At 43.3% G+C, this 22,414-nt stretch overlaps 3 protein-coding genes across 4 annotated transcripts; all 3 read left to right on the forward strand.

Moving 5' to 3' along the window:
* The first annotated feature begins 2,025 nt into the window (after nt 1–2,025).
* On the forward strand, nt 2,026–3,429 carry LOC105933201 (complement C1q-like protein 2). The gene is made up of 4 exons (XM_012872631.3): nt 2,026–2,124; nt 2,216–2,320; nt 2,405–2,545; nt 2,639–3,429. Exons 1-4 carry the CDS (start codon nt 2,118–2,120, stop codon nt 3,070–3,072), a joined length of 687 nt encoding a protein of 228 aa, XP_012728085.1. The 5' UTR covers nt 2,026–2,117; the 3' UTR covers nt 3,073–3,429.
* Nucleotides 3,430–8,001: 4,572 nt separating this feature from the next.
* On the forward strand, nt 8,002–10,912 carry cbln18 (cerebellin 18). Its single transcript, XM_012872605.3, has 7 exons — nt 8,002–8,097; nt 8,972–9,071; nt 9,831–10,010; nt 10,094–10,252; nt 10,329–10,417; nt 10,499–10,579; nt 10,692–10,912. Exons 2-7 carry the CDS (start codon nt 8,972–8,974, stop codon nt 10,815–10,817), a joined length of 735 nt encoding a protein of 244 aa, XP_012728059.2. The 5' UTR covers nt 8,002–8,097; the 3' UTR covers nt 10,818–10,912.
* Nucleotides 10,913–15,312: 4,400 nt separating this feature from the next.
* On the forward strand, nt 15,313–21,894 carry tagln (transgelin). 2 transcript variants are annotated; one of them, XM_012872651.3, is made up of 6 exons: nt 15,313–15,448; nt 18,915–18,957; nt 20,367–20,555; nt 20,643–20,814; nt 20,902–21,004; nt 21,125–21,894. In XM_012872651.3, exons 2-6 carry the CDS (start codon nt 18,946–18,948, stop codon nt 21,261–21,263), a joined length of 615 nt encoding a protein of 204 aa, XP_012728105.1. In that variant the 5' UTR covers nt 15,313–15,448; nt 18,915–18,945; the 3' UTR covers nt 21,264–21,894. The 2 variants fall into 2 exon arrangements, with proteins under 2 accessions (XP_012728105.1, XP_012728106.1); XM_012872652.3 differs by lacking the exon at nt 18,915–18,957 and having other exon boundaries at nt 15,314–15,448.
* The last annotated feature ends 520 nt before the right edge of the window (nt 21,895–22,414 follow it).

Consider the following 22,414-nt stretch of genomic DNA (forward strand, 5'->3'; position numbering starts at 1 on the left):
GAGTGAACAAAAAGCAACAATAAAATATTTCTATGCATGGCCAAATGGCCAGCTGTTGCCAACGATATAAAAAGATAAGTAAAAATGAAGAGTGCGAATGCTGTGAGCTCAGAGGGTTTCTTCCCAGTTCTGCCTGAAAGCAAAAAAAAAAAAATAGTTCTGTTACCTCATGATCCCATCTGTCCCAGAAATGTATGACGGTAACAGGTTGAATATTGTTTACCCTGGTAAAAAATATAAATAGGTATGTGGAATAATAACCTTTAAAAATATTTATTTTCTATGGTTATCTTCCCATGTTTTGGGAGAAAATGCATCCCTGCATTACTATGGTCTATTCATAAATGCACAGTATGATTTAACATCATCATAAACCAAAGCACTCGCTTCATCCCTGCTTCTTCTGCAGCCTTCTGTGCATCTGAGAATTTTATTTTATTTAGACCAATGAATTCAAGCTCCTTCAACTATTTCTACACTGTCACACTACAACCACAACGCTCGGCCTGCTCTATTGGCTATTTCGTGCAACGATATATGCAAATGCAACGTTGCCCACCATTATGATGAGAAATGGAAAAAGAGACATGGTTTTTAACATTTTTTTATCAATAAAAATGTTACATTTGTACATTTACTCTGATACCCTTTAAATTAAATCCAGTGCATCCTAGCATCCTACTCCCTTTGAAATTCGTCCAATCGGGGCTCACCAAAATCCAGGTGTTCTTTGATGGTCTCAGAGGTTTGCTGGAGAGCATCAGTGGCCAAACAGCATCAGGGAGACCAAGGAACGCAAATGACAGGTCAGGGAGAAAGCTAACGTGATGTTTAAAGAAACGTCCGATTATATATATATATATATATATATATATATATATATATATATATATATATAAAATAAATCAATACACATTCAAAAGCTCATGGAGGCAGCCCTGTTCAATCTACTCACTCCCAAATGGAAGCAACATGGTACAAATGCAAATCTACCAAGACATGGCCGCCCACTGCAATTGACAGGCCAGGCTGTTGAAAGAAAGTCACAGTTTGCCACCATCAAGCAGGGGACCCAGCCAACATGTGGGAAAACTCACTCTGGTCAGATTGGACTAAAACTGGACTTTCTAGCCTACGGGCAGTGTAAATATGCTTATCACCATGTAGAAACATGGCGGTGGCAGGATCGTGCTGTGGGGCACACCTTTTAGCAGCAGAGACAGTGGAAGTGATCCACGTTGATGTGAAGGTGGATGGAGCTAAAAACAGTGAAATCCTGTAAGAAAACCTGTTTGAGACTTGGTCAGACATCACCTTGCAGCAGGACCCTGAACATACAGGCAGATATCCAATAAGAGGGCTTAGATCAGAGTAGAAGGACGTGTTAGAGTGGCCCAGTCAAAGTCCAGACTTAAACCTCATTTAGAGTCTGTGGCAACACTTGAAAGTTAATGTTCACAGAACTTCTTGATCCAGCCTGACTGAGCTTGAGCTAGTTTTGCAAAGAAGAACAGGTACAAATGGCCGCCTCTTGGTGTGTGAAGCTGATAGAGGCGTTGACCAGGAGTCAAGCTGCTGCAACCTCCACGAATCACCAACTTTGCATGTTATGTTGTGTTGGTCTATCACATGAAATCAACCCAAAAGAGCTTTGATTTTAGCAAAAGTGTATCCTGCAAGCAATTAAAGATGCTTAACACACTACTTTGCGTTGTCATAAAATAAAACATTAAATCACTAAATCAAAGAGACGTTTGAAACAAGACACATGTGGCGACTCCAGACCATCTCTCCTTATCTCCTGCCCCTCCCTCCAGATGTTACCTGATACCTGGCCTGCATCGATAACAAAGAACTTGAGGGTGTGCTCCCTTTTCTGCAGCACCCAGTGGTGACAACACCCCCCAGTTACACGGTTACAGGAGCAAATAGAAGAGCCGACTGGAGAACAACAAAGCAAAGTGGAGCACCGTCAATGGAGGAGAGCAACAAACGCGGTGCTGGAAGGGAGGAGCCCCGGGACAACTATATATATATATATATCCATGACTTTTGCCCAAACCAGTCGCGTCTTTCACATTCTCCATCCTCCCGCTGCTGTCTGAGTATCACCCAACATGAGAGGTGAGCTCAACACACCCCAAAACACTCTTCTGGTAATAAACTCCACAGAGACTGATGCGTCTTTTCTGTTTCCCTCTGTTGTTCCATCCAGCCGTGGTTTTGCTGTGCCTGCTGCATGCAGCCGCCGGTATGAGCGCGTTCAACTGGGACGGACCCGGGCGAGTGGCTCCGGATCCCATCACCAATCCAGCCAGCGGTAAGGACCCGTGGCCGCACTGTCAGAGCGCGTGCATTGGGTGTGTCTTCGTCTGAACGGGCGCTCGGCTCCCTTTGTGTTCAGCCTGCAGCGTGGACCAGCTTTCCTGCGACTGCTGCAAGATGGTGCGCGAGACGAACCGACTGCAGACCTACTTCGACGCAACTCTGACTAACCTGGAGGGGGAGCTGGAGAAAGCCAACCAGAGCTTTGTCGCTCTTCAAAGTGAGGGGCACACCCTATAGATCTAAGACCTTTTATGTGACCAGAGGTCGCCGTGTTCTGCTTTCTAAACTATTCTCACCTTTGCTTCCGCAGCCAAACGCGTCGCCTTCTCCGTCTCTCTGTACACCGGAGACAATTTTAAGTGTTACGGGCCGTTTGCCGTCAGCACCGCCGTCGCGTACCAGCACGTCTTCCTGAACCTTGGGACGGCCTACAACATGGCCAACGGGGTCTTCACGGTGCCCTACCCGGGGGTCTACAGCCTGGCCGTGACTTCCTTCAGCGACGCCGGTTCTCCCGGTAACATCCTGGCCGTCTGCACCAGCCTGCAGGTCAACGGCCAAGTCGTGGCCGGATCCAGAGAACTCAACAGGAACGACCAAGAGGACAGCGCCACCATAGCCGTCGCCCTGAGGCTGAAAGCGGGGGACAAAGTGTCCGTCATGCTGTCCGGGGGATGCTACCTCTGCGACGACTCTAGCCACTATAACACTTTCAGTGCCTTTCTGCTCTATGCCGATGCGTAAATTAGTGAATTCAGTTCCCTTCTTTGTAATGACTCATAAACCCTTACATCATTATAGTCTGATCTCTATGAGGGAGAACCTAGAAGCATTCACCCTGGGCGGTCTGAAAGTTTTCCCATCACGAAGTGTGACTATCTTTGCTCTGTACCAGCTTATGTTTTTTTTTTTTCCTCATCAAATTATGACGTTTCTTGTTTGATTCGAGGCCCTAACCTCTAACACTTTCAAACGTGTTAATGACAACGAAACTAAAAAAGTTTCCTATATTTGCAATTTTCTTTTTCCTCTGAGTTGTTGTGTATTTCTTTACACGCAAGGAAGTGTAATAAAATTGAATTACAGGAATGTGAACATTGAGTTGCTGTCTTTCTTTGTGTAGTACTGATGTTTTTCTGCATATACCAATTTAAGTGTCTGAACTGTAAAAGTCCAAAGATCTAAGCCTGATATATGTGTTAAAATTTAGTAAAACTTTAAGGTATCTACAATCAGTGTCTTTTGAAAAACATCACTTACCATCAAAGGCTAGGAACAGAGTCTCTAATTTCAACCTGCACTTTGACCAATACGTATATAGTTACTGCCTGAGCAGTCTGAGATTAACAATGCATGCAAAAAAAAAAAAAAAAAATCCAACAGGATATAAACAATAAGTCACAATAAAAGCACCACACATTAAAAACTTACAATGAACAGCCAATTACAGGCATTTCTGAACCCATGGGTTTTGAGTTTAGACTTGAACTGAGAAAAAGTGTCGGTATTGCGGACGTTCGGAGAGAGAAAGTTCCAGGGTTTGGGAGCAGAACGAGAGAAAGCTCTGCTGCTGGTATGGGGGGGGGGGGGGGGGGGGGTCACTCAGTCCCAAATACCATCATTATAGTATTTTTTAAAATGTATTCAAGATTAAACCTTTTTCTTAAACTGAATATAAAAGGAAGTGACAGTTCTGATTGATGAATGTAGTCACTGCAAGAGAAAAGTGGAACTTCCTCCAGATATCCTCCAGATATTATTTCAGTCGATATATCAAAGTATAGCATTTATTCTACGTCATGTCTATTAAACACATTCAAATTCAAAACACAAAGAGGACAAATGGTTTGGTCCTTTGCCAATGCTAATTCAAACTGATGGTTCTCTGGTTCTGGAAACTCTCACAAGTCAGGGCATGCCTTAAAATTAACTTGCAGGTTTTCCCACAACACCATTTTGGGATAAAATAGCCACAGAGTGGAGTCCAGCTGTATATGGCTGCAAATCAAGACATGCAACAATTCATTTAAAGTATTAGTGAAAGACTGACTTTTTATTTATTATCTCCTTTTCTTCTTAATAAATGGGGTCTGTTTATAGACAAATAATGCCACTGTGCATTCTTAATCTGCCAAGCTGACAGGGATACTATTGAGTATAACAATAATTAAGTATAACCTATATTAAGACAAAATGCTTGTGTAAAACAAGAATTATATTAGCTGTGTGCCCTAAATTTAGTTTGTGGCAAATGCTAACCCAGTCTTCAACAAAGCACCAGATTTATGGAGCGCCTGTCTAATAGCTCTCCTTTCAACAGGTTCTTCTACTTGAGCAGTCGATTATGCAGTTCCCCCAGAGTGACCATGGGTTTTTTCTGCTGATTCTCTGACGAATGCTCTCCCAACACCATACACTTAAGCCATGAATTTAGATTAAAAATGTATTTCAATAGGTTTATTTCTGGAAGGAAAAGTGACGGGCGTCCAACAGAAATACGGCAGCTGGATGGGAAACGGTGTGTCCTTCGACTTTGTCATTCCTGGATGTTTGAAACTTTTGGATTAAAGATACTTGGATCTCTACTTATTGGTTTTTGTGGATTTTTGAAGTATCAGCAAATACAGCGGATGTCGGTAGCCATTTGCCCTTGATCAGGCTGCCGGCTGCATATGACGCGCTCACTAAGGCGGTGAACAGACAGTTCTGGGAAGTGGTGAAGCAGAGCCAAAAATCTGGATGTGCTGGTATGCAGACTGGCTTCGGTGGTTGAACTCAAGGGGGTGATGGGATAAAATCAGGAAGTAAAGCGTGGAAAAGCCCAACAATTCGGATATTTGCATTTACCATTGGAGACTTAAAGCTGACAGGAAAGGCAGTGCAGCTTGCCCACATAACAAATAACATATTTACCCTCCCTATCTCTACTGCTGGATTGTTATGGCGGAGAATGCTCAGAAAAGCTCCCGGCTACCCCCTCCCCCGCAGACACCTGTGGATGCTATTTCTGAACTGTTGGCCGGCTGATAACATCAAGGACAATGGCCTCTGGAGAGTGTTCACGGAAATATAAACACTTTCACCCAAACAGACACACATAACTGATGCTCATAAAACTGATGAACTTACCTACACGCGACGGGTCTCAAATGTTTACCTTCTGCATATATGTGTCTTGTGTTATTTGTGCTTTTTGTGCTATGAGGGGTTTTTTTTGTCGGTTGTTTGACTCTTTATTGGTGAGAGCATAAATTGGCAAACAGCTGCCTATTTTTTCTCCATCCCTTTTTCCCCATGTTGTTGTAATCTTCCTTCTACAGATAAGGGCAGCGCCTTGTTGACAGTGTTGTCCTTGGCTGCACGGCCTCAGTGAACCGTCTCCCCCCTGAAATGTTTGTTTATGTAATGGTGATGGTACTGAAACAGCAATTTCCCCCTGGGATTATTAAAGTATGTCTGATTCTGATTCTGTGTTGTAACTTATTTATAACTTTCTAAATAATAAATTGAAAAGTTGGTGTATTGTAGCAATTGAACCCCCCCCCCCCGCCCCCCTCCTCTTTTTAACCTTAACAGCTGATCAGCATTTTGCAGGTTTGCACTAGTATTTTGAAAATGTATCTTTGGTGATGAGCTCTTTGCCATCACTCTAATTTGTACTTCCCTCCATAGATTCTCTATCAGATTTAAGTCGGGATTGTTAACATATTTCTTCCAGTCAGAAGAAATATGTTAATATATAAATTAAAAGATTACCGTAAACCTTTAATCTGATGGGCAGGTGTGAACGCATTCGGGATTGCAGCTCTGCCATACATCTTCTGTTTTCAGATGAAGACGTTTGAACCGCTTTTGTATTCAAAAATACTGGCAGAAAATACTTGAAGTTCAGCTTGTAACCCCTTCATCTAAATCTGGATTCTTTAGCCTCCGATTGGCAAAGTGTGAAGAAAGGGAAAATAGTCATAGGGCTCAGGTGTGCGACGTACGGCTAAACTGAGATCAGTGAAAGTTAGAAGCTGAAGAAGCTTCCCTTTTACTTACATGTGGGCACATCTCATCCTGTTTGTCTTCCTGCCTCAATAAAGAACCTAGAATAGGTTTACAGTATGTAACTATGAAAGGGTTGCGTGTGTTGTAACATTAAACATCTCCCCATTCAGTCCAAAAGGAGCATTGTGGTTCAATCTATACAATATAATCCAATTGTTTTTCCCTTTTTAACTATTGTTGGGTGGTTTTAAAAACGAGCGAGTGCTCATACCTCAGAAAGGGATCGATTCCACCCAACTGCAAAATGTCAAACATCCCCATGAAAAGCATCTCAGATGGACCAAAAAACGTTGTGGCTCTGGGGTTCGACATCTCATCCGATCCCAGGTGAGGAAAGAACAGGTCAGCTTTACAGCAGGCTGTTACGTGAATCACTTGTTTTGTGAAGAGGTGTGCAAAAGCCAACATCAAAACACCCAATACGTCCTGGCCTCCATCTAGTCGATAAGAGCCGAGGAGGACAATGAAGAAGCGGGTCAGCTGATGTGGGAATCAAGCAGCGAACAAACACAACGGACAATGGCGCTGTCCCCAAAAGGAAAGAACAAGCTTCTTTAACGGCACTAAAAGGAAACTCCCTGTTGTTAAAAGAGCGACAACAACTGTTGACCTTTGTCATCTTTTTTATCCTAATTTAGATCTTTGCTTATGTTATTTCAGATCCTTTGGATTGAATCCAAACCTGACCAAGCTGGGCCGTTTTAGGGGGCCTCTAAAGTCAACGTGGAAATTGGGAACATCAGGATTTGAGCTTAAAAGTACATTAATTCTTTGTAAAAACAGGTTGATAATCCCACGCATCCTTTCTCATTCACTTCCCAATCAACGGGCTACATTGTGTTTGTCTCCTCCATGAAATCCCGATAAAGTGCTTTAAGGATCGTGCTCGTGAGGAGACAAAACGTGAGGAGAGGGTATGGAGAGCAGGACAAAACAAATATTAATCTGGAGCAACCAGAACATATCAGGGCCTGTGATCTGAGACGAGTTTAAGGTGTCTCACAGCTTCATTGTTCGTTTTCCTCGTACTTTTCTATCACACTTGGCTCTCCTTGACATTTTCTTAGGAAAGCGAAAACCTGTAGTAACACCTAATGAATGAATGGCTTTGGATGTTTTTTCACTGTATAAAAACACAAGATCATTTCATTCACATGAATATGGAGTGTGCCTTGCACATATCACATGTCCCCACCAACAATAAGCTAACAATAAGAGATTAATCAGTGTCTGGTTCTGTGCAGAAAGCAGCTGTGGGAATAACAAAGGATCAGGTGACATAGTTGCCATTTTCAGGCCGATCAGCAGATAAATGTTTCTCTGCAGACTTCTTAGATTTCTTAACAACAGATCGCAGCACCTTATGAAAAGACCGATGTCCTGATAAAGGGCGTTGTGGTCCAAGCACGGGTGATTGTTGTTCTTTTACACCAAAGGAACAAAAAAAATGGATGGATAAAGATGTCTGTCATTGTGAGGAGAAGACAAGCATACAGGATTTCATTTACAGTATGTTTTTATTTACATGTGAGGAGGAGGAGGAGGAGGAGGAGGAGGGAGGGGCCACTGCCAGTCGCCACCTTGTGGGGTGGATCTCCTTCAGCTCATCAATAAGAGGCTAAAACACTTGCCCTGCTTTAAACTCTCACTTTTACAAACTCACCCGAACCCGACACAGCCTTTCAGAACAGGAAGAGGGAGCGACTTTACACAACAGTAAGTTTAACATTTTCATCTCTGCAAAAAGCTCCGCTCACTGTTACAGCCATTACAGGTTGACCAGTGCTTAATATAAACAATAACCACTACGAATCAATTTAGAGACAAAATAAAGCATATCTGGAGCCTATGGGGATATGTTTTCTTATAATTTATGATTATGAGTTTCTTATGAGTTAGTGTGTGAATGTGTAGTTTGCATGAAAAGTAACATATTGATGTAAATCAGCTTTGAATGTTTACTTTTTGCACACCGTAAACTGTTTATTGTTCCATTTTTCCATCTGGTCCCTAAGTGAAGGATTAGAAATCAATAAGGTGTGGTTATTATAAAGTGCTACCTTAATCCTTTAATGGGCTCCCTTTATGAAAGACTGAACAAATATATGGAGTGTATATGGTGTGTTGGGTTGCCATGTCAGATTCCTGTGCAGAAGACATACAGCAACTGAAACGTACTCCTGGTACAGTTGATTTAACCCAACTTTGGGTCAGAGTTTATGACGGACTGGGATGATCTAATGACCGAAGTATTAGCCTACATGATAGGCTAGAATGCAAAAGGAAGGAAAACTATTCTTCTATTTAACTTTTTATTAACTCCCTTTTTTTTCTATTGAACCCAAAGTCTATCAATTGATATATGTTGTTATTGAATTATTGTCCAGCCCATGTTGTACCTGCCCACAATGTGAACAAAAAGCTCACATTTCAGACCAAAAGTGAAAAGGTCAATGTGTTATTTATTTATTTATTTATTTATTTATTTATTTATTTATTTATTTATTTATTGTTAGAACATGTTCATGTTACCTCTGCGTACTTCTGCGTAAGATCCAAACGTAGAGCTGCTTCTTTCCCTTTTTCTCAGATGGGTGTATTACCACTGGTGCTCCTGTTGGGGTCGCTGTTTCTCTGTGGACGCGTCCAGGCGCTGTCCTCCGCCATGGACGTTCTCAAACAGGACGCACGTAAGCCACAAGCCGTCATCGGGGGTTCATCTCATTTTCTGCCCATCCACATGTCAACATGTTCGCTGCTTTGCTCCCTATTGTGAACTTCTGCAACAACGATGCAAACCTTTCTTAAACGTCTATGAAAAAAGCACATCTTTAGATTCTTTGCCTGACTTTAGCCTAACTTTTGTTTTATATGATCCATTTCTGTAAATACCACATTCTAAGCTATGTTTAAGTCATTTTTAAGTAATTCTATTCCAGTGCGTTGAATGTTATGTATCGTTTAATCAGATTGTAGACATCTACAACTGTTTTAGATGTCCTTGTGAATAGAACATGATTTCATTTATCCCTTTTTTACTTCTCTTATGGTAGAGTAATTTTTTTAGTATTTTGGCCATCAGAATTTTAATGACTATATATTGCTCATATATGTCTCTTTTACGATTCCCGCAGTTTCTTCAGGTCTACTTTCTAATGTGACGTTTCATTCCAGCGGTCTTGTCATTTTTACTTATAGTGTAGCATTTCCTGGTGTCATCGTTGATCATAGTTTGCATAATTGTTTTATGTTTTATTTATTTTTTTGACAGACACTTCACATTATGCGTCATTGCATGAAAAGCGCTCTTTAAAAAAAAAAAGCACTTAAAACCTGATCCATCAGTAGCGCAGAGCTAGTTGTGCAAATGTGATGATGCCCATCATCAGCCTCCTGATTCACATGGTGACTCGCCCTGTTTTTCCCCTTGCCTGTCTCTTTGGTTGCAGTTCAGTGGGATGGCTCTGCAACCTGCAGTAAGTGGGACTGCGACTGTCCGTTCTCGCGCCAACGGGGCTGCTGCTGCGCGGCCAGTGAGATGTACCAAGTAGAAGAAGAGAGCTTCAAAAGGATAAAGTGTTTGTGGGAGAAAACCACATCCCTGAGTAGCAGAGTCAACGCGCTATCAGGTCCGCGTGCGCTTACAGTAAACAAACATCATATTTGGCCATCAATGCGTGGCGGCTGACGAGGCTGGGATGTCTCTTCTCAGATGGTTTCAAGGTTTCCTTCAAGGCCACCATGGATCCAAATATGGCCGCCCTAATTCCCGGATCCACTGAGCGTTGCTTTGGTCCTTTCAACACCAACGTGCCGATCCCTTTGTCCAAAGTGACGCTCAACTCTGGCAACGGATACAACCCCTCACTGGGTAATGAGCACGCCGAGAAGCTGTAGTCCACTCAACCATGGCAGATCGCAATAACACACTTTGCCTCTTCCTGCAGGTGTCTTCACCGCCACTTGTCCCGGTGTTTACATGTTCTCCTTCACCACCTTCTCCTCCGTCCCAGAGGGTGGACGCCTCTACCACAAGGTACGCCTTGATTTTTAAAAAACGCACATTTCCAGCCCCAGCATCTTGGCTGAGCTGCTTGTGGTCACTGCGCGTGTGCAGGTCCAGCTCATGAAGAACGGCAAGGTGGGGGCCGGCGTGTGGGAGAACAACCGGGAGGACGCCGAGGACAGCGCCACTCAGGTCAGACTGGAGCAGCATGTTAAAACCAAAAGGCACAAAGGTTGTGCTCTCTATTTATTTATTTTTTGCTGACCTGTGTGAAATGTGTCGGTACGTACTTCTCTGATCTCAGGTTGTGGTGATGGAGATGCAGCGAGGCGACCAGGTCTATCTGGAGCTGCTGTCCGGGAGAAAGCTGTGCACAAACATGGACTACAATATATTCACCGGTCACATCGTGTACCCATACACCGAGTGAGCATCCCGGCAGGATCATCGAGGGGTCGTTGGAAATCCGCTTCTCTTCACGCAACTAAGAGATTGAATAAATAAACAAATCTAATTATGACCCCACCAGGTCTGTGATCTACTGTCAGATTTGTCCTGTAGCCGAAGAACCTCTGCTCTAGTTATGTGTGTGTGTGTTTTTTTTTCTTCTTTTGTTTTTGAATAAAGGCCCAGAACAATGCTGAAAGGCTGTGTAAAAAAACAAATCACGACATTCTGTTCATCCGGGTGTAACAAAAGGTTGTCTGGGCAGACATCCACGTGCGGCCCATGTATACAATCTGGCAGCAGGCACAGGTTTATCCAGCTCATCTATGTAGAGCTGATGGCAGCGGGGCCTGACGCTGATCCTGTAGTCAACAGTAAAAACGCTGTAACTACACCGTAATATGCGCTTTAACGCACATGTGATATAGGAGGAGGTTACATACTGTAAGGATTTGGATGTGTCAGTCCAGTGGTATCAAAAACTCCTAATTAGTGTCCATATTGGTGTTACTTCGATCTACAAATGTCATACCTATCAGCTTCAGATGAAATATAGTGGTCTGCTATAGTAGTAATGGCTGGCTAAATAAAACAAGTATCACTGTATCAATCAATAAGGCAATCTACTTATGGAGGATTAATACAGCCATCCTATTCATCCATGTTATGGTGCACCTTATCTGCAGTCATCCCTTTCAGTTACCCCAGCACTGCAAAGAGGGAACTAAACGTAACCAAAATGTCCTTTTAATGAGTGTTTTTGCCCTTAATTTGAGCAGGTAAATAAGATTGGAATGAGTATTTTTGCCCCGAAAATAAGACAATTAGATCTACTGCATTTGAAGTAAGATGATGGAGATCAATTGTTCTAAAAAAGTAAAAAAAAAAAAACAACAACTATAAAGCTTGGAACTCCACACTACTCCAGGCTTTTTGAATTGAGATAGCTTTCTGGATAGGAAGCAAAACGTCTTCAAACTTTGAAAAAAAGTCCATTTGTTTTGTTTTTTAACTTTTTTGGAAAAACTCTAAAATCAAGGACAAATACATTCATTTCAATAAGGCTTTACTTACTTTTAGTTCCCCTTTTCCTGTGAGGATCCTCAGCCAACTTTCTGATCCGGTAACTTAGCTGCTGTAAGTAGTTTCCAGTATAATCCAGTGACCTGCTTTTTTCCTCCTAAGAGTAGTCCCCGGGCCAGCATGGTTTCACATCAGCATAAAACATGTTTTGTCTGATATCAAAGGGCGAGCCTTCAGTGAAAAAACATTTAGATGGCATACCTGTGCACAAATAAGACAAAACTGGAGGCTTAAAGAAAGTGTCTTGTACTTAACAACTTCCATTTTGTTGATGTTAAACATGACTTTGCTATTGTAGGGCTCCTACTGCTTGCAAACACAATTCGCGTTTTCATGAATGTTAGACATTGAAAACTGCTGCTGTGTTTAAATTTGCTTCAGTCCCTCATCAGAATCAGCTGCACTAAAAGGAAAACCCATCCCATAAAAGATCTTGAGAGACAAGAACATCGGGCTTTTCTCTTTTTACAGCTGCTGAGAGCAGGACTAAAGGAGAAGATGACAAGAGGCACATAAAACCCGATCCTGACAGAGCAAGAGAGGGACGCACTGCTCTTTATTTCCTTTTACCTGCAAGAGATGCTAGCATAAGTAGCATTGCAACTGGAACCTTCACTGTTATATTGGGATTTTCTGATATAAAAGAATCTGCAACACGTGGCAAAGTTTGCTACTTTGCAGAATCCCCCGTTTGCTGCAGTAACAGCTGCAGGTCTTTAGGGGCAGCTCCCTATCAGCTTTACTCCTCTAGGCTGAACCTTTTTGCCCATTTGTCTTTGCAAAACAGACAGAGCCGCTCAGTCTGACTGGATGAAGGGCTTCTGTTCTGTGTATCGGTTTCTCAAGTCGTAGATTTTCGATTGGATTTAGGTCTGGGCTTTGACTGGGCCACAATAATAGATGAATATAGTTAGAATATTTTAAATGTAAAATATCCTGTTGTAGCTCTGGCTCCACTTTCCTATATACTGAGGGTCATTGTCCTCTTGTAAGGTGAACTTGTGTGCCGGTCTGAAGGCTCTTGCAGCCTCTTCCTGGATTGCCCTGTGTCTAGCTCCATCTGGCTCCATCCATCTCCTCATCAGCTCTGTTCAGCTCCCCTGTCCCTGCTGGAGAAGAGCATCACCACAGCATAATGCTGCTCCCACCATCACATCTCATGGGGATTATGCTGTGCTCAAGGTGATGTGCAGTGTGCTTTCTGCCACATGCAGGCACCTTCTTCCTCATGTTTGTAAATGGCAAATATGATTCCTCACATAGACATCATATACGTAGACGCCTCGTCGGGCGGGTTCTGCCTATGCTGCGGATGCGTCAGAGCGTCCGCCATGTTAAATGTGGCAAATCTGCAGTTAGTCTGAGTCACTTAAACAGCATGAAAGGGAGTTTAATATCCGAACATACTTTATATTTGTAACATTTTTATTTTTGTAATATTACGAGTTCATTTTCGTATCCCTTTGCCTTCATTCTCCTGACTTTATTCTCGTAAAGAATAAAAATAATTAAAAGAATCTAACCTGGAGTAACCCTATTACTCCAGGACTGAAATAGTTCTGCAAACTGTGACTATTCTGGAAATGTCTCCCTTAATTCTCAAAATATGACGTTTTTCTCATAATATTAACACTTTTGTCTTTTTTTTTTACTTTATTGTCCTAGGACTTTTTTTTCTCATATTAGTAACTTTCTCTTTAATACTCCCCCAAAACGTCTGTTCCTAATCTGTGACTATACCAGAATTTAAAAGATTCACATGTGACACGGTTTTATGAAATAATGAAGACCACAATGTTTAGATTTAACCAATTTACTTTTATTTTCATAACACACACACACACATATAGATAGATAGATAGATAGATAGATAGATAGATAGATAGATAGATAGATAGATAGATAGATAGATAGATAGATAGATAGATAGATAGATAGATAGATAGATAGATAGATAGATAGATAGATAGATAGATAAAAAAACGGTTGGTACATTTCCATGCAGCACAGGAATGAGGCATCTTCTCTGATCGACGTTCGCTACAACAGAACTTAACTTCTTTCTGCCACATACAATATGGCGGTGACGTTGATGTACGAATCCGCGCCCAACGAGGCGTCCACATATATGATGTCTATGATTCCTCAGGGATGCATTATCTAAACAATAGCTTTCCTTTATGCCACTGCTGCATAAAAGTCAGATTTGGACCTGGGAGTCTCACCCACATGAGCTGTGGATCTCTGCAGCTCCGCCGCAGTTTAGATCAGCATGTTGGCCGCTGCTCTTATTAAGGCAGTCCTCTTCCAGCTTGTCTGTAGAGGTGAAAGGCAAAATCTTGGCAGTCTTACAGTTATACATGATGGATGGATGGATGATGGATTTGCAGGATTTAATATGGTTCCACAACCTAACCTTAACCATGGAACTTCTCCAGAACATCTCTCTCCCTTGCTATTCATGATCTACTTTGTTCTCCAAAGTCCTAGTGTGCCGTTTTGGTTTGGTCAGCCGCATCAAATCTGAACAAAACACGCTGAAACTGCGTGGTTGCAACTTGACAGAATGTGAGACGGTCAAAGGAGTACTGAGGGTGTGAGACACTGTGCATATTTAGCAAAACCATCTTTTCTTCTCACCGCTACAAAGTAATGTTTGAAGGTCGGTCTGTTTTGTCGTTGAACGCCGGGTCTGTGGAGCTCCAAAGTTTCCTCTGAGGGCCGGTGAGCACCGCTGAAGCCAGATCACACATATACGGGAGCGTCATGCCAAAAGGCAGTCGTAATGGAACGGAAGTGATGGAAATGTCATGAGCGATGGCGGGACACAAACACACACACTCAGTGACAACTCTGGACTTACATGGAGCTCTGTGTTTAAATTTCAGACAGAATCCCCCCCTGTGGGGGATGAATAAAGCATTTTCTATTCCTTTATCAATGATAACCATTATTACTCCACCTCACTCCTGCCCTCATCGTTTCTCCTGCGCTACAGACCGGGATTTCCTGTCTTTTCGCCACAGTTTCTCTGCTTTCTTCGCATTCCCCTTCCCCATCCAGCCCCAGCAAACCCACCATCCCGCAGCCTCTTTGAATGATGTGCGATGTGGCGAAAGTATTTGGAGAATTCCCTCTGACCAAAACCAACGCTGCCCTGGCTGTTGTCTCCCTCCTCTGCATGGGAATGAGGCCTACCCAAATAAGGCAGGGCGCCTGGGCTTGACGTGAAGAGAAGAGGCACAGCAGACAGGGAGAGGGAGCTGCTGAAAGGCCATGGCCTTATAAGGGTGAAGTTTCCTTTTTTTTCCTCCCCCCCCCCGCTCCCTTTTTTTTCGCCCTCTTTCCTCCACCCTGACTCGGTCTCTCGGTAGACTAGTGAAGTCATCATTGCCTTCTCCTCCTTTTAAGCAGGCATTTCTGGGAGGGACCGCCCTGAGAGGCATATACAAACTCTGAGTGAAGCATCCACACTTGTCCCTCACGCCCCGCACCAGCAGCCAGCGCAGATCTCACCTTTCCTCTCACACAGTGAGTATACCTTTACTTCTGGTTTACTTGAAAGAGAGTCTCCCCGAGACCAGATTTGGGGGAAAAATGGTGTCAGTCAGGCCGTTTTGAGGTCTTTTTCATAATTCTCATCTTCAGCCAGTCAGGAAACGGATTCTCAGACGGCAAAGATTGTTGAGCTCAGTTCATGTTTTATGTGCACAACCTCCTTTACATTGTTAGTCCTGAAACGTTATTCCGTGCACAGCCACATGATCATCCATGCAAAGCAAGGAGGACAGCAGGAGAGACGTTCTGCAGCGCTGCATATCTCTGCCTGCGGAACCCGGACGTGGTTCTGTTTGCACACGCAAATCATCCCATGCCATACATGGTCCTTGGAGTCGTATGTTTATGAATGCATGCCTGGTGTGAAGACAAAGAGGGACACTTGAGGAAGATGGAAACGTCTCTTTCACCGCTGCGTTGCATTTGGGCGCACATAACAAAACACACGCTGCCTCATTTAACTGGCTCTCTGGGAAATTTGCGCTGAAGATAATAAGTAGCAAATGATTAAAAATGGCAGCTCCCTCAGAGCTGCCAGGAGCAGCATAGGAAGTGCCAGCGGGCAGCCTGCACTTCTGAACAGCAGCAGCAGGAGCCAGATAAGGCTATCTTTTCTGACAATCTTCAGCAGCCAGTAAACAAAGCAGAAAGCCCAGGACCCGAGCACGGCGCGGCCTCGGGTTTGGACGGCGCGTCGGACTCAGACGTAATCCATCAGATCTGACAAACAGCAGTTATGCAATTTGTCAGGATAATCAGAACCGTGGCGGGCCTTGGCAGCAGGTTCTGAAAAGGGCCTTACTGTGCTCATAAATGTCTGACAGATCAGGGGGGGGGGGAAAAACAGCCGTTTTTACGCTCAGCTCCCATAAACCAGAGCCAAACTACGAAGGAGCTCTGAAGCAACAGTTCATCATCCAGCGTCCTTCAAGCAAACCACTCAGCCGGGAAAAGCAGCTGGATTCATCCCATCATCAGCAGCAGCATTGCACCCAACACTGATCCACCACTAACTCGTAGTGAGGGACAAAACAATTACAGCGACTGTTGTTCCCACAAGACAATTTGCTCAGACTTTATTCTCATTTCGGTGGTTCACTGCGGAGCAGCCATAGCTGCATGACTCCACGTCCCCACAGGCAGCCACAGCCCTCGCACGGGTTTCCTGTTCTGGCGTTAGGCACGTTTACCATGGTGACAGAGAAACAGCGCAGAAAAACAAAAGGAGGACAGAGGCATAATTGTGGGGACTGAGAGGATGAAGGAATAATTGCGATGCTCGCACTTTTAGACTTTCCAGAGAAGGCACGTCTTTTTTTTAATTATTTTAAGTGATTTTCTAATTTGACTTTTAAAGTCCTAAAAACAACAGGACTGTCATCTTGCACTGTTCTGTTGACATGAACTGAAAATCCTGATTCACTGCAACACATCCTGCCTTTACATGCCGACAAGCAGCAAACGCATTCAGCTGGTCTCCATTGTAGTCTTTAAAACAGTGGTTAACGCAGCTGTGTTTATTTAGCTAGTTCTAACAGCATTGGTATATCGCCAGCAGCTCAGATTAAACTTGTTGCAGCAGCAGTTCTTGAAAAAGTTTGGTTCTGAAAGTATGTTCAGGGGGAAAGTGTTCCCATACGCTGTCCGTAATAAGCAGACAGACAGCACAGAAGCTTGTTTAGCGGATTGTCCTGACTTATTGGACCCCAGGCCGGATGCCAAGCATAACAGCAGGTCCCTGGATACTCATAAATACCAGCTAAATAGACGTGGACTCAAATAACCTCCAAAGATTTTATGTAACCTTCATACGGTCGTCATGAAATCCACATACTTTTTTTCGCTGTTCTTTTCTTTTTTTCCTTTTTCAGGCCTCATGTGCATGTGAATCGGAGAGAGCACAGCTTCTATTTCCCCCCCCCCCACCATGAGTTTTCTCAATGTTATTTGCAGTTGTGGTCCACTGAGTTCTTTGGGAGGGTAAGAACTGGTGGCCAATGTGAAAAAAAGACGAGCGGAGGGCCCAGCAGGCAAACATTACTCTGTAATAATGATTAAACGGTGATGAACGTCTGTATATGTGTGTGTGTGTGTGTGTGTGTGTGTGTGTGCGTGTAAGACCAAGAGTGAGATGAGGATGGAATAAAGTATGTAAACTTGTGGCTTTATGTAAGTGAGTGTGTTGCTCGGCATGTGTGTTTGGTTTCTTGTGGCTTGGAGAACCACGGCAGGGAAAGTAAAAAGTATTAAGGAGAGTTGGTGGTAGCTCCCTGCGGACTTTCTGGGCAGGACTCCATTAATGGCTTTGGCACACCAACTCAAACACACAGTGTGCCTTTACTTAACTTTGTGAACCTTATTCAAAGCTAAGCAAAACTTATGGTTTGATGGTCCAAAACGGACTGATTCCTACCAGGTGCGGCTTTATTTTTGCCTCTGATTCCATATTTTTTTCAGTTTTGGGTCATTTCATATTTTACTTTCTCTTAAAAGCAATTGTCTACCACAGGACCTGCATCAGTTCACATCCGCCCTAACATTGTTGACCCACTTTGACAACCGATGATTTAAAGCAATCTCCTATGATCTAATCATGGTCTTCCAATGAATTTAGCTATCCAACAGGAGGAGACTCGGATAAAATTGGGTCTGTCTAGGGTTATAGTCTGTTCAATGATGTCTGAGAAGAGTCAGCTGTCTCCAACGGAGATCAAAACCACAATCTATGAAATTGGAACGTTGCATAAAATCTTACTTGGATTAAATTATAGCCCACATGTTATTTGAGCATATTTACATTCATTCATTCATCTAAATACTTAATGACCAATAAAACAAAATGATACACTATGGTTTAGTACTAATGTACAAAATGGTTTGTCTACTCTAGGGGCACAAAATGGAAGTCAGCCAGTACAAAACGGCGATGGAAACGAAATGTTACAACGAATTGCCAAAGGGGCAAATTTACTTAGAGCCATTCTTACCTCTTATCTTGTTTTTTATGCTACCCATTAGAGACCTAGCATAGCGGTCAAAAGTAGCAGTTAGCAAGTTAGTAGAATATGGTGTTTTTCTCAGAAAGTTGTACCAACACCAGGATGTCCGAGTACCGCTGAGTTTACGCAATCACAAACAGCGGTGTGTAAAGAGATCTGGGCAGAGTGACAGAGTGAGGAAAAAGGAGAAACGGCTTGAGTCTCACTCCAGAAGTGTGAGAGTTGGCAACTCTGTACACTCTGGTTCTTGGACACAGCCTTTTCTTATACACCCACTCGTAGTAGATTCAGATTGCTCTCTAGAAAGATCATGTCAACCCAAAGTTACATTGTGTTTCTTAACGTGACTGAAAGGTGCTGCTAGTACGAGGAGCTGCTAGCCACACACTGCATCTCCTCAAATTAACCTTTAACGTCCTAAAACTCCTTGACCTCCCTAGGAACAGGAAGTTGACGTGACCTGACATCAAGATGGCAACAAAGGTTGGATGGTGGTGACAGTACTCTGATATGCCTTTTGCACTTGGCTGGTTGACCCAAAAGGCTATGATTTTATTATTATTATTTATGGCAGTTTGCATTTGCTAGCAGAGAGTGCATATGTGTGTGTCTAAAAGGCAAAGGGGCAGCAATGGGATGGCTGATTTTCTGTAGTGCTCCTACTGTAAACCATTTTGCCCTGAACACCCTGCAGATTCTGGACAGGGCAGAATGGAGTGCACTGGGAGACATGATGCTGGGAATGCCACTGATGAGCAGAAAGTACTCAAACGGCGCTGAGCATTTACACTTATCTCCACGCTTCTGACCTGCATGTGGTCAGTGTTTGTGCTGTCGGATTTTGAGCTATGCGATTACATATCATAGTGAAAAGAGGGTCCAAAGGTAAGTCTAGGAGGTGTGGACTGAAGTCAAAAATTCAATTGACAAAACACTTGACTCAGACTATATCCTTGTGGATTACTGTCATGAATCTGAACCAAAGCACCACTCAGCCAAGCGGTGAGACATCCACTTTTAGCTGATGTATAATTTGCACATACCAAGAAACGCATGCCTCCGACTAGTGGCCTGAGATATGCCCAATTGTGCTTAGTTTTTCTAATTGCTCGTTTTTGATTTAGCAAAGTGCTTTTGCGCTTGCTTGTCATATGTATATATATTCCTCCATTAAGTAGGAGTATACCCTACATTATTCTTGTAGCATTTACTCAAACATTGACATGTCTCTTTGATATAGGCAAAACCATAAGTACATACAATGCTACGTTAAAATAACAATAAAGTCACAGAAAATGGATGTTCCATGAAAAGATAACGTTTCAACAAGAGATGGATAGGTGAGATGCTGTACAGTGGGCAGAAAGGTTTATCTTTACAGGGAAATGTAATGTCTTTGTGGATTTTTTAAAAAAAAACAACTATCCACCCATTTCCTATAAAAGCTAGATCCGTGCAGGGCTGCAAAGGTCCAATAAAAATGTTTGCAGAATATCAGTATTCTGTCATTGGATTGCACAATTGGTGAAATCACTTGTTCAGACTTGAAGCCCAAAGTTTATGACTTGGGAATTGCACATTCCATTTTCTGGACTGGACTTGAATCGAGACTTAGGTGGAGCGACTTCAGACCTACTTGACTTGCAAAAGGATGACTTGGTCCCACCTCTGTATGTTTGACTTTATCGAGGTTACACACCGGTGCGAGGATTGTAGGCTCCATTTAAACTGCTCTAAGATGTACAACTGCTATATATTGCTTACGTCCACTAAACATCCACTTTGGGCTAAAGGCCTTGCAATGTAGAAATTCACACCACTGTATTTATTGAGCCAAAGCGTGAGGGTGCTGACGTTGCAACATTATCATCTCCACCTCTCTCATTTCCCAGGGTGTTGGCATGGCTAACAAAGGTCCATCCTACGGCATGAGCCGGCAGGTTCAGGATAAGATCGACAGCAAGTACGACCCCGAGCTGGAGCTGATCCTGGTGCAGTGGATCAGCGGTCAGTGTGGCGCCGGTGTGGGGAGGCCAGAGGCCGGCAAACTGGGCTTCCAGGCCTGGCTGAAGGATGGATGTGTGAGTGTGCCCATCCAGTTTGATGAACGGCTCCCGGCGGAGCGTCCCTCAACGTGAACCTGTATTTGCTTCCTGCCGCCCTGCCAGGTCCTGAGCGAACTTATCAACAGCCTGTTTCCTGGAGAGAAGCCGATAAAGAAGATCCAGAGCTCGCCCATGGCTTTCAAACAAATGGAGCAGATCTCGCAGTTCCTCAACGCTGCGGAGAAGTACGGCGTCACCAAGACTGACATGTTCCAGACTGTGGACCTCTGGGAAGGTCAGTGTGGGATTGTGTGCTGCTGGCAGAACAGTACTGGTGATTGGTTCCTGGTTCCCTTAACGTAAACGTTATGTGCTGGTACAGGTAAGGACCTGGCAGCTGTTCAACGGACCCTGTCGGCTTTAGGCAGCTTGGCCGTCACCAAGGAGGAAGGCACATACAACGGAGACCCCAACTGGTTCTTCAAGTGAGTCTAGTAAAACGAACTTGATCACCCAATTAAAAATAAACGGTACAAGCATTAGAGAGTCCTGTTTTTGTTGTTTTTTTTTTTAATTGTGTGACATTTCTGGATGTGATGTTGCAGGAAAGCACAAGAGAACAAGCGGGACTTCAGCGACGAGCAGCTGAAGGCTGGGAAAAATGTGATCGGCTTGCAGATGGGATCCAACAAGGGAGCCAGCCAAGAGGGAATGAGCTATGGCCGACCTCGACAGATCCTTTAAAGTCTCTGAGACGCAGATGTGCAACAACCTCTATAGCGTCCTCTGCCCCCCCCCCCGAAGCCTCAGACACCCTGGACATCCTCCAGGAGCCTTTGGATGACTGACTGGCCCTTTACGTCTTAAATCTTCTGCTTTAGATCCAAGGAACTTCCTACAACCTATAATGCTCCTTAGTCTTAGCAGCCTGCCTTGAGGTTCCTTTATGTTTACGCTGGTGATCACTGCAGGACTCCGCATGCTTTCTCTACTAGCTGCAGTACATGCAATACAACTAAAAAAAAGAAGCAGGAATAACCAAAAAATAAATAAATCCTTGTACACCTAAAGCCAATCTATTGTTTTGTAGTGCATTCTCCGACAATCAGTTTCCCCTTGTGTTTAAATTTTGCAGTTCATCAAACATTGGATCTATATGTAAAGGAAAAAAAAAAAACAACCAATCAGATTATTTACAGACGATTTTGAGCACAGTTTCTAAATTGACAAGCGCAGCCAAAGGGTGTGCAGATGCTCTTTTATTCTACTGCTAGTATATCGTTTAGTAAAGTGCCACTTCTTACTTTGCTACACCTGCTGTGTCAGTACCAACAGTTTTGTACATTGTCTTAATAAATAATGACTTTGACATACATTTGTGGTTCTGGCTGTTTCTATCTTAATAATGGACCAATTTCAGCTGTTAACACACCCACAATGCCTTATAGGACATTATTTAAATTGGCTCGTTGTAAGGTTTTTTTTGTGATCAAGCTGAAAGGATTTGAGAGTTTAAAAGGGTTCATATCTCAGCCATTAGCATTACAAACGTTACAAAGATCACGCAGGGTGTATTTCCTGCTTGATGAAGACGATTTGCCTACTAAACTTCCATCCATGCCCCATGACAGTGGTTGAGAGAAACAACAATAAACCCTAGAAACTTTGATATACCCAAAACCCGGGTATTTACTGAAGTCGACGAGGGCTCAGTTGAGCAGAGAACCAAAACTGCAAAAGATTGAAAAGGCGAAGGAGTGAAATGATTAGCATCCACCAAGGTTTCCCTCTATTTCAGCAGCATGAACGTTTCCATTTAAGAGGATTCTCAAGCCTTTCACATGTCGCCTGAAGTCATTTCTAAATGCCTCACCTGGCACCTAAAAGAGCTAACT

Source organism: Fundulus heteroclitus, chromosome 18 (assembly GCF_011125445.2).
Source record: "Fundulus heteroclitus isolate FHET01 chromosome 18, MU-UCD_Fhet_4.1, whole genome shotgun sequence".
NCBI classification, from domain to species: domain Eukaryota; kingdom Metazoa; phylum Chordata; class Actinopteri; order Cyprinodontiformes; family Fundulidae; genus Fundulus; species Fundulus heteroclitus.

Coding starts and splice junctions, on each gene's coding strand:
- cbln18 (XM_012872605.3), top strand. CDS start 8,972: ATGGGTGTATTACCACTGGTGCTCCTGTTGGGGTCGCTGTTTCTCTGT. Junction 10,011..10,093: donor CAGAGTCAACGCGCTATCAG/GTCCGCGTGCGC, acceptor GTCTCTTCTCAG/ATGGTTTCAAGGTTTCCTTC. Junction 10,580..10,691: donor CCGAGGACAGCGCCACTCAG/GTCAGACTGGAG, acceptor CTCTGATCTCAG/GTTGTGGTGATGGAGATGCA.
- tagln (XM_012872651.3), top strand. Junction 20,556..20,642: donor CCTGGCTGAAGGATGGATGT/GTGAGTGTGCCC, acceptor CCGCCCTGCCAG/GTCCTGAGCGAACTTATCAA. Junction 21,005..21,124: donor GACCCCAACTGGTTCTTCAA/GTGAGTCTAGTA, acceptor GTGATGTTGCAG/GAAAGCACAAGAGAACAAGC.
- LOC105933201 (XM_012872631.3), top strand. Junction 2,321..2,404: donor CATCACCAATCCAGCCAGCG/GTAAGGACCCGT, acceptor CTTTGTGTTCAG/CCTGCAGCGTGGACCAGCTT. Junction 2,546..2,638: donor GAGCTTTGTCGCTCTTCAAA/GTGAGGGGCACA, acceptor TTGCTTCCGCAG/CCAAACGCGTCGCCTTCTCC.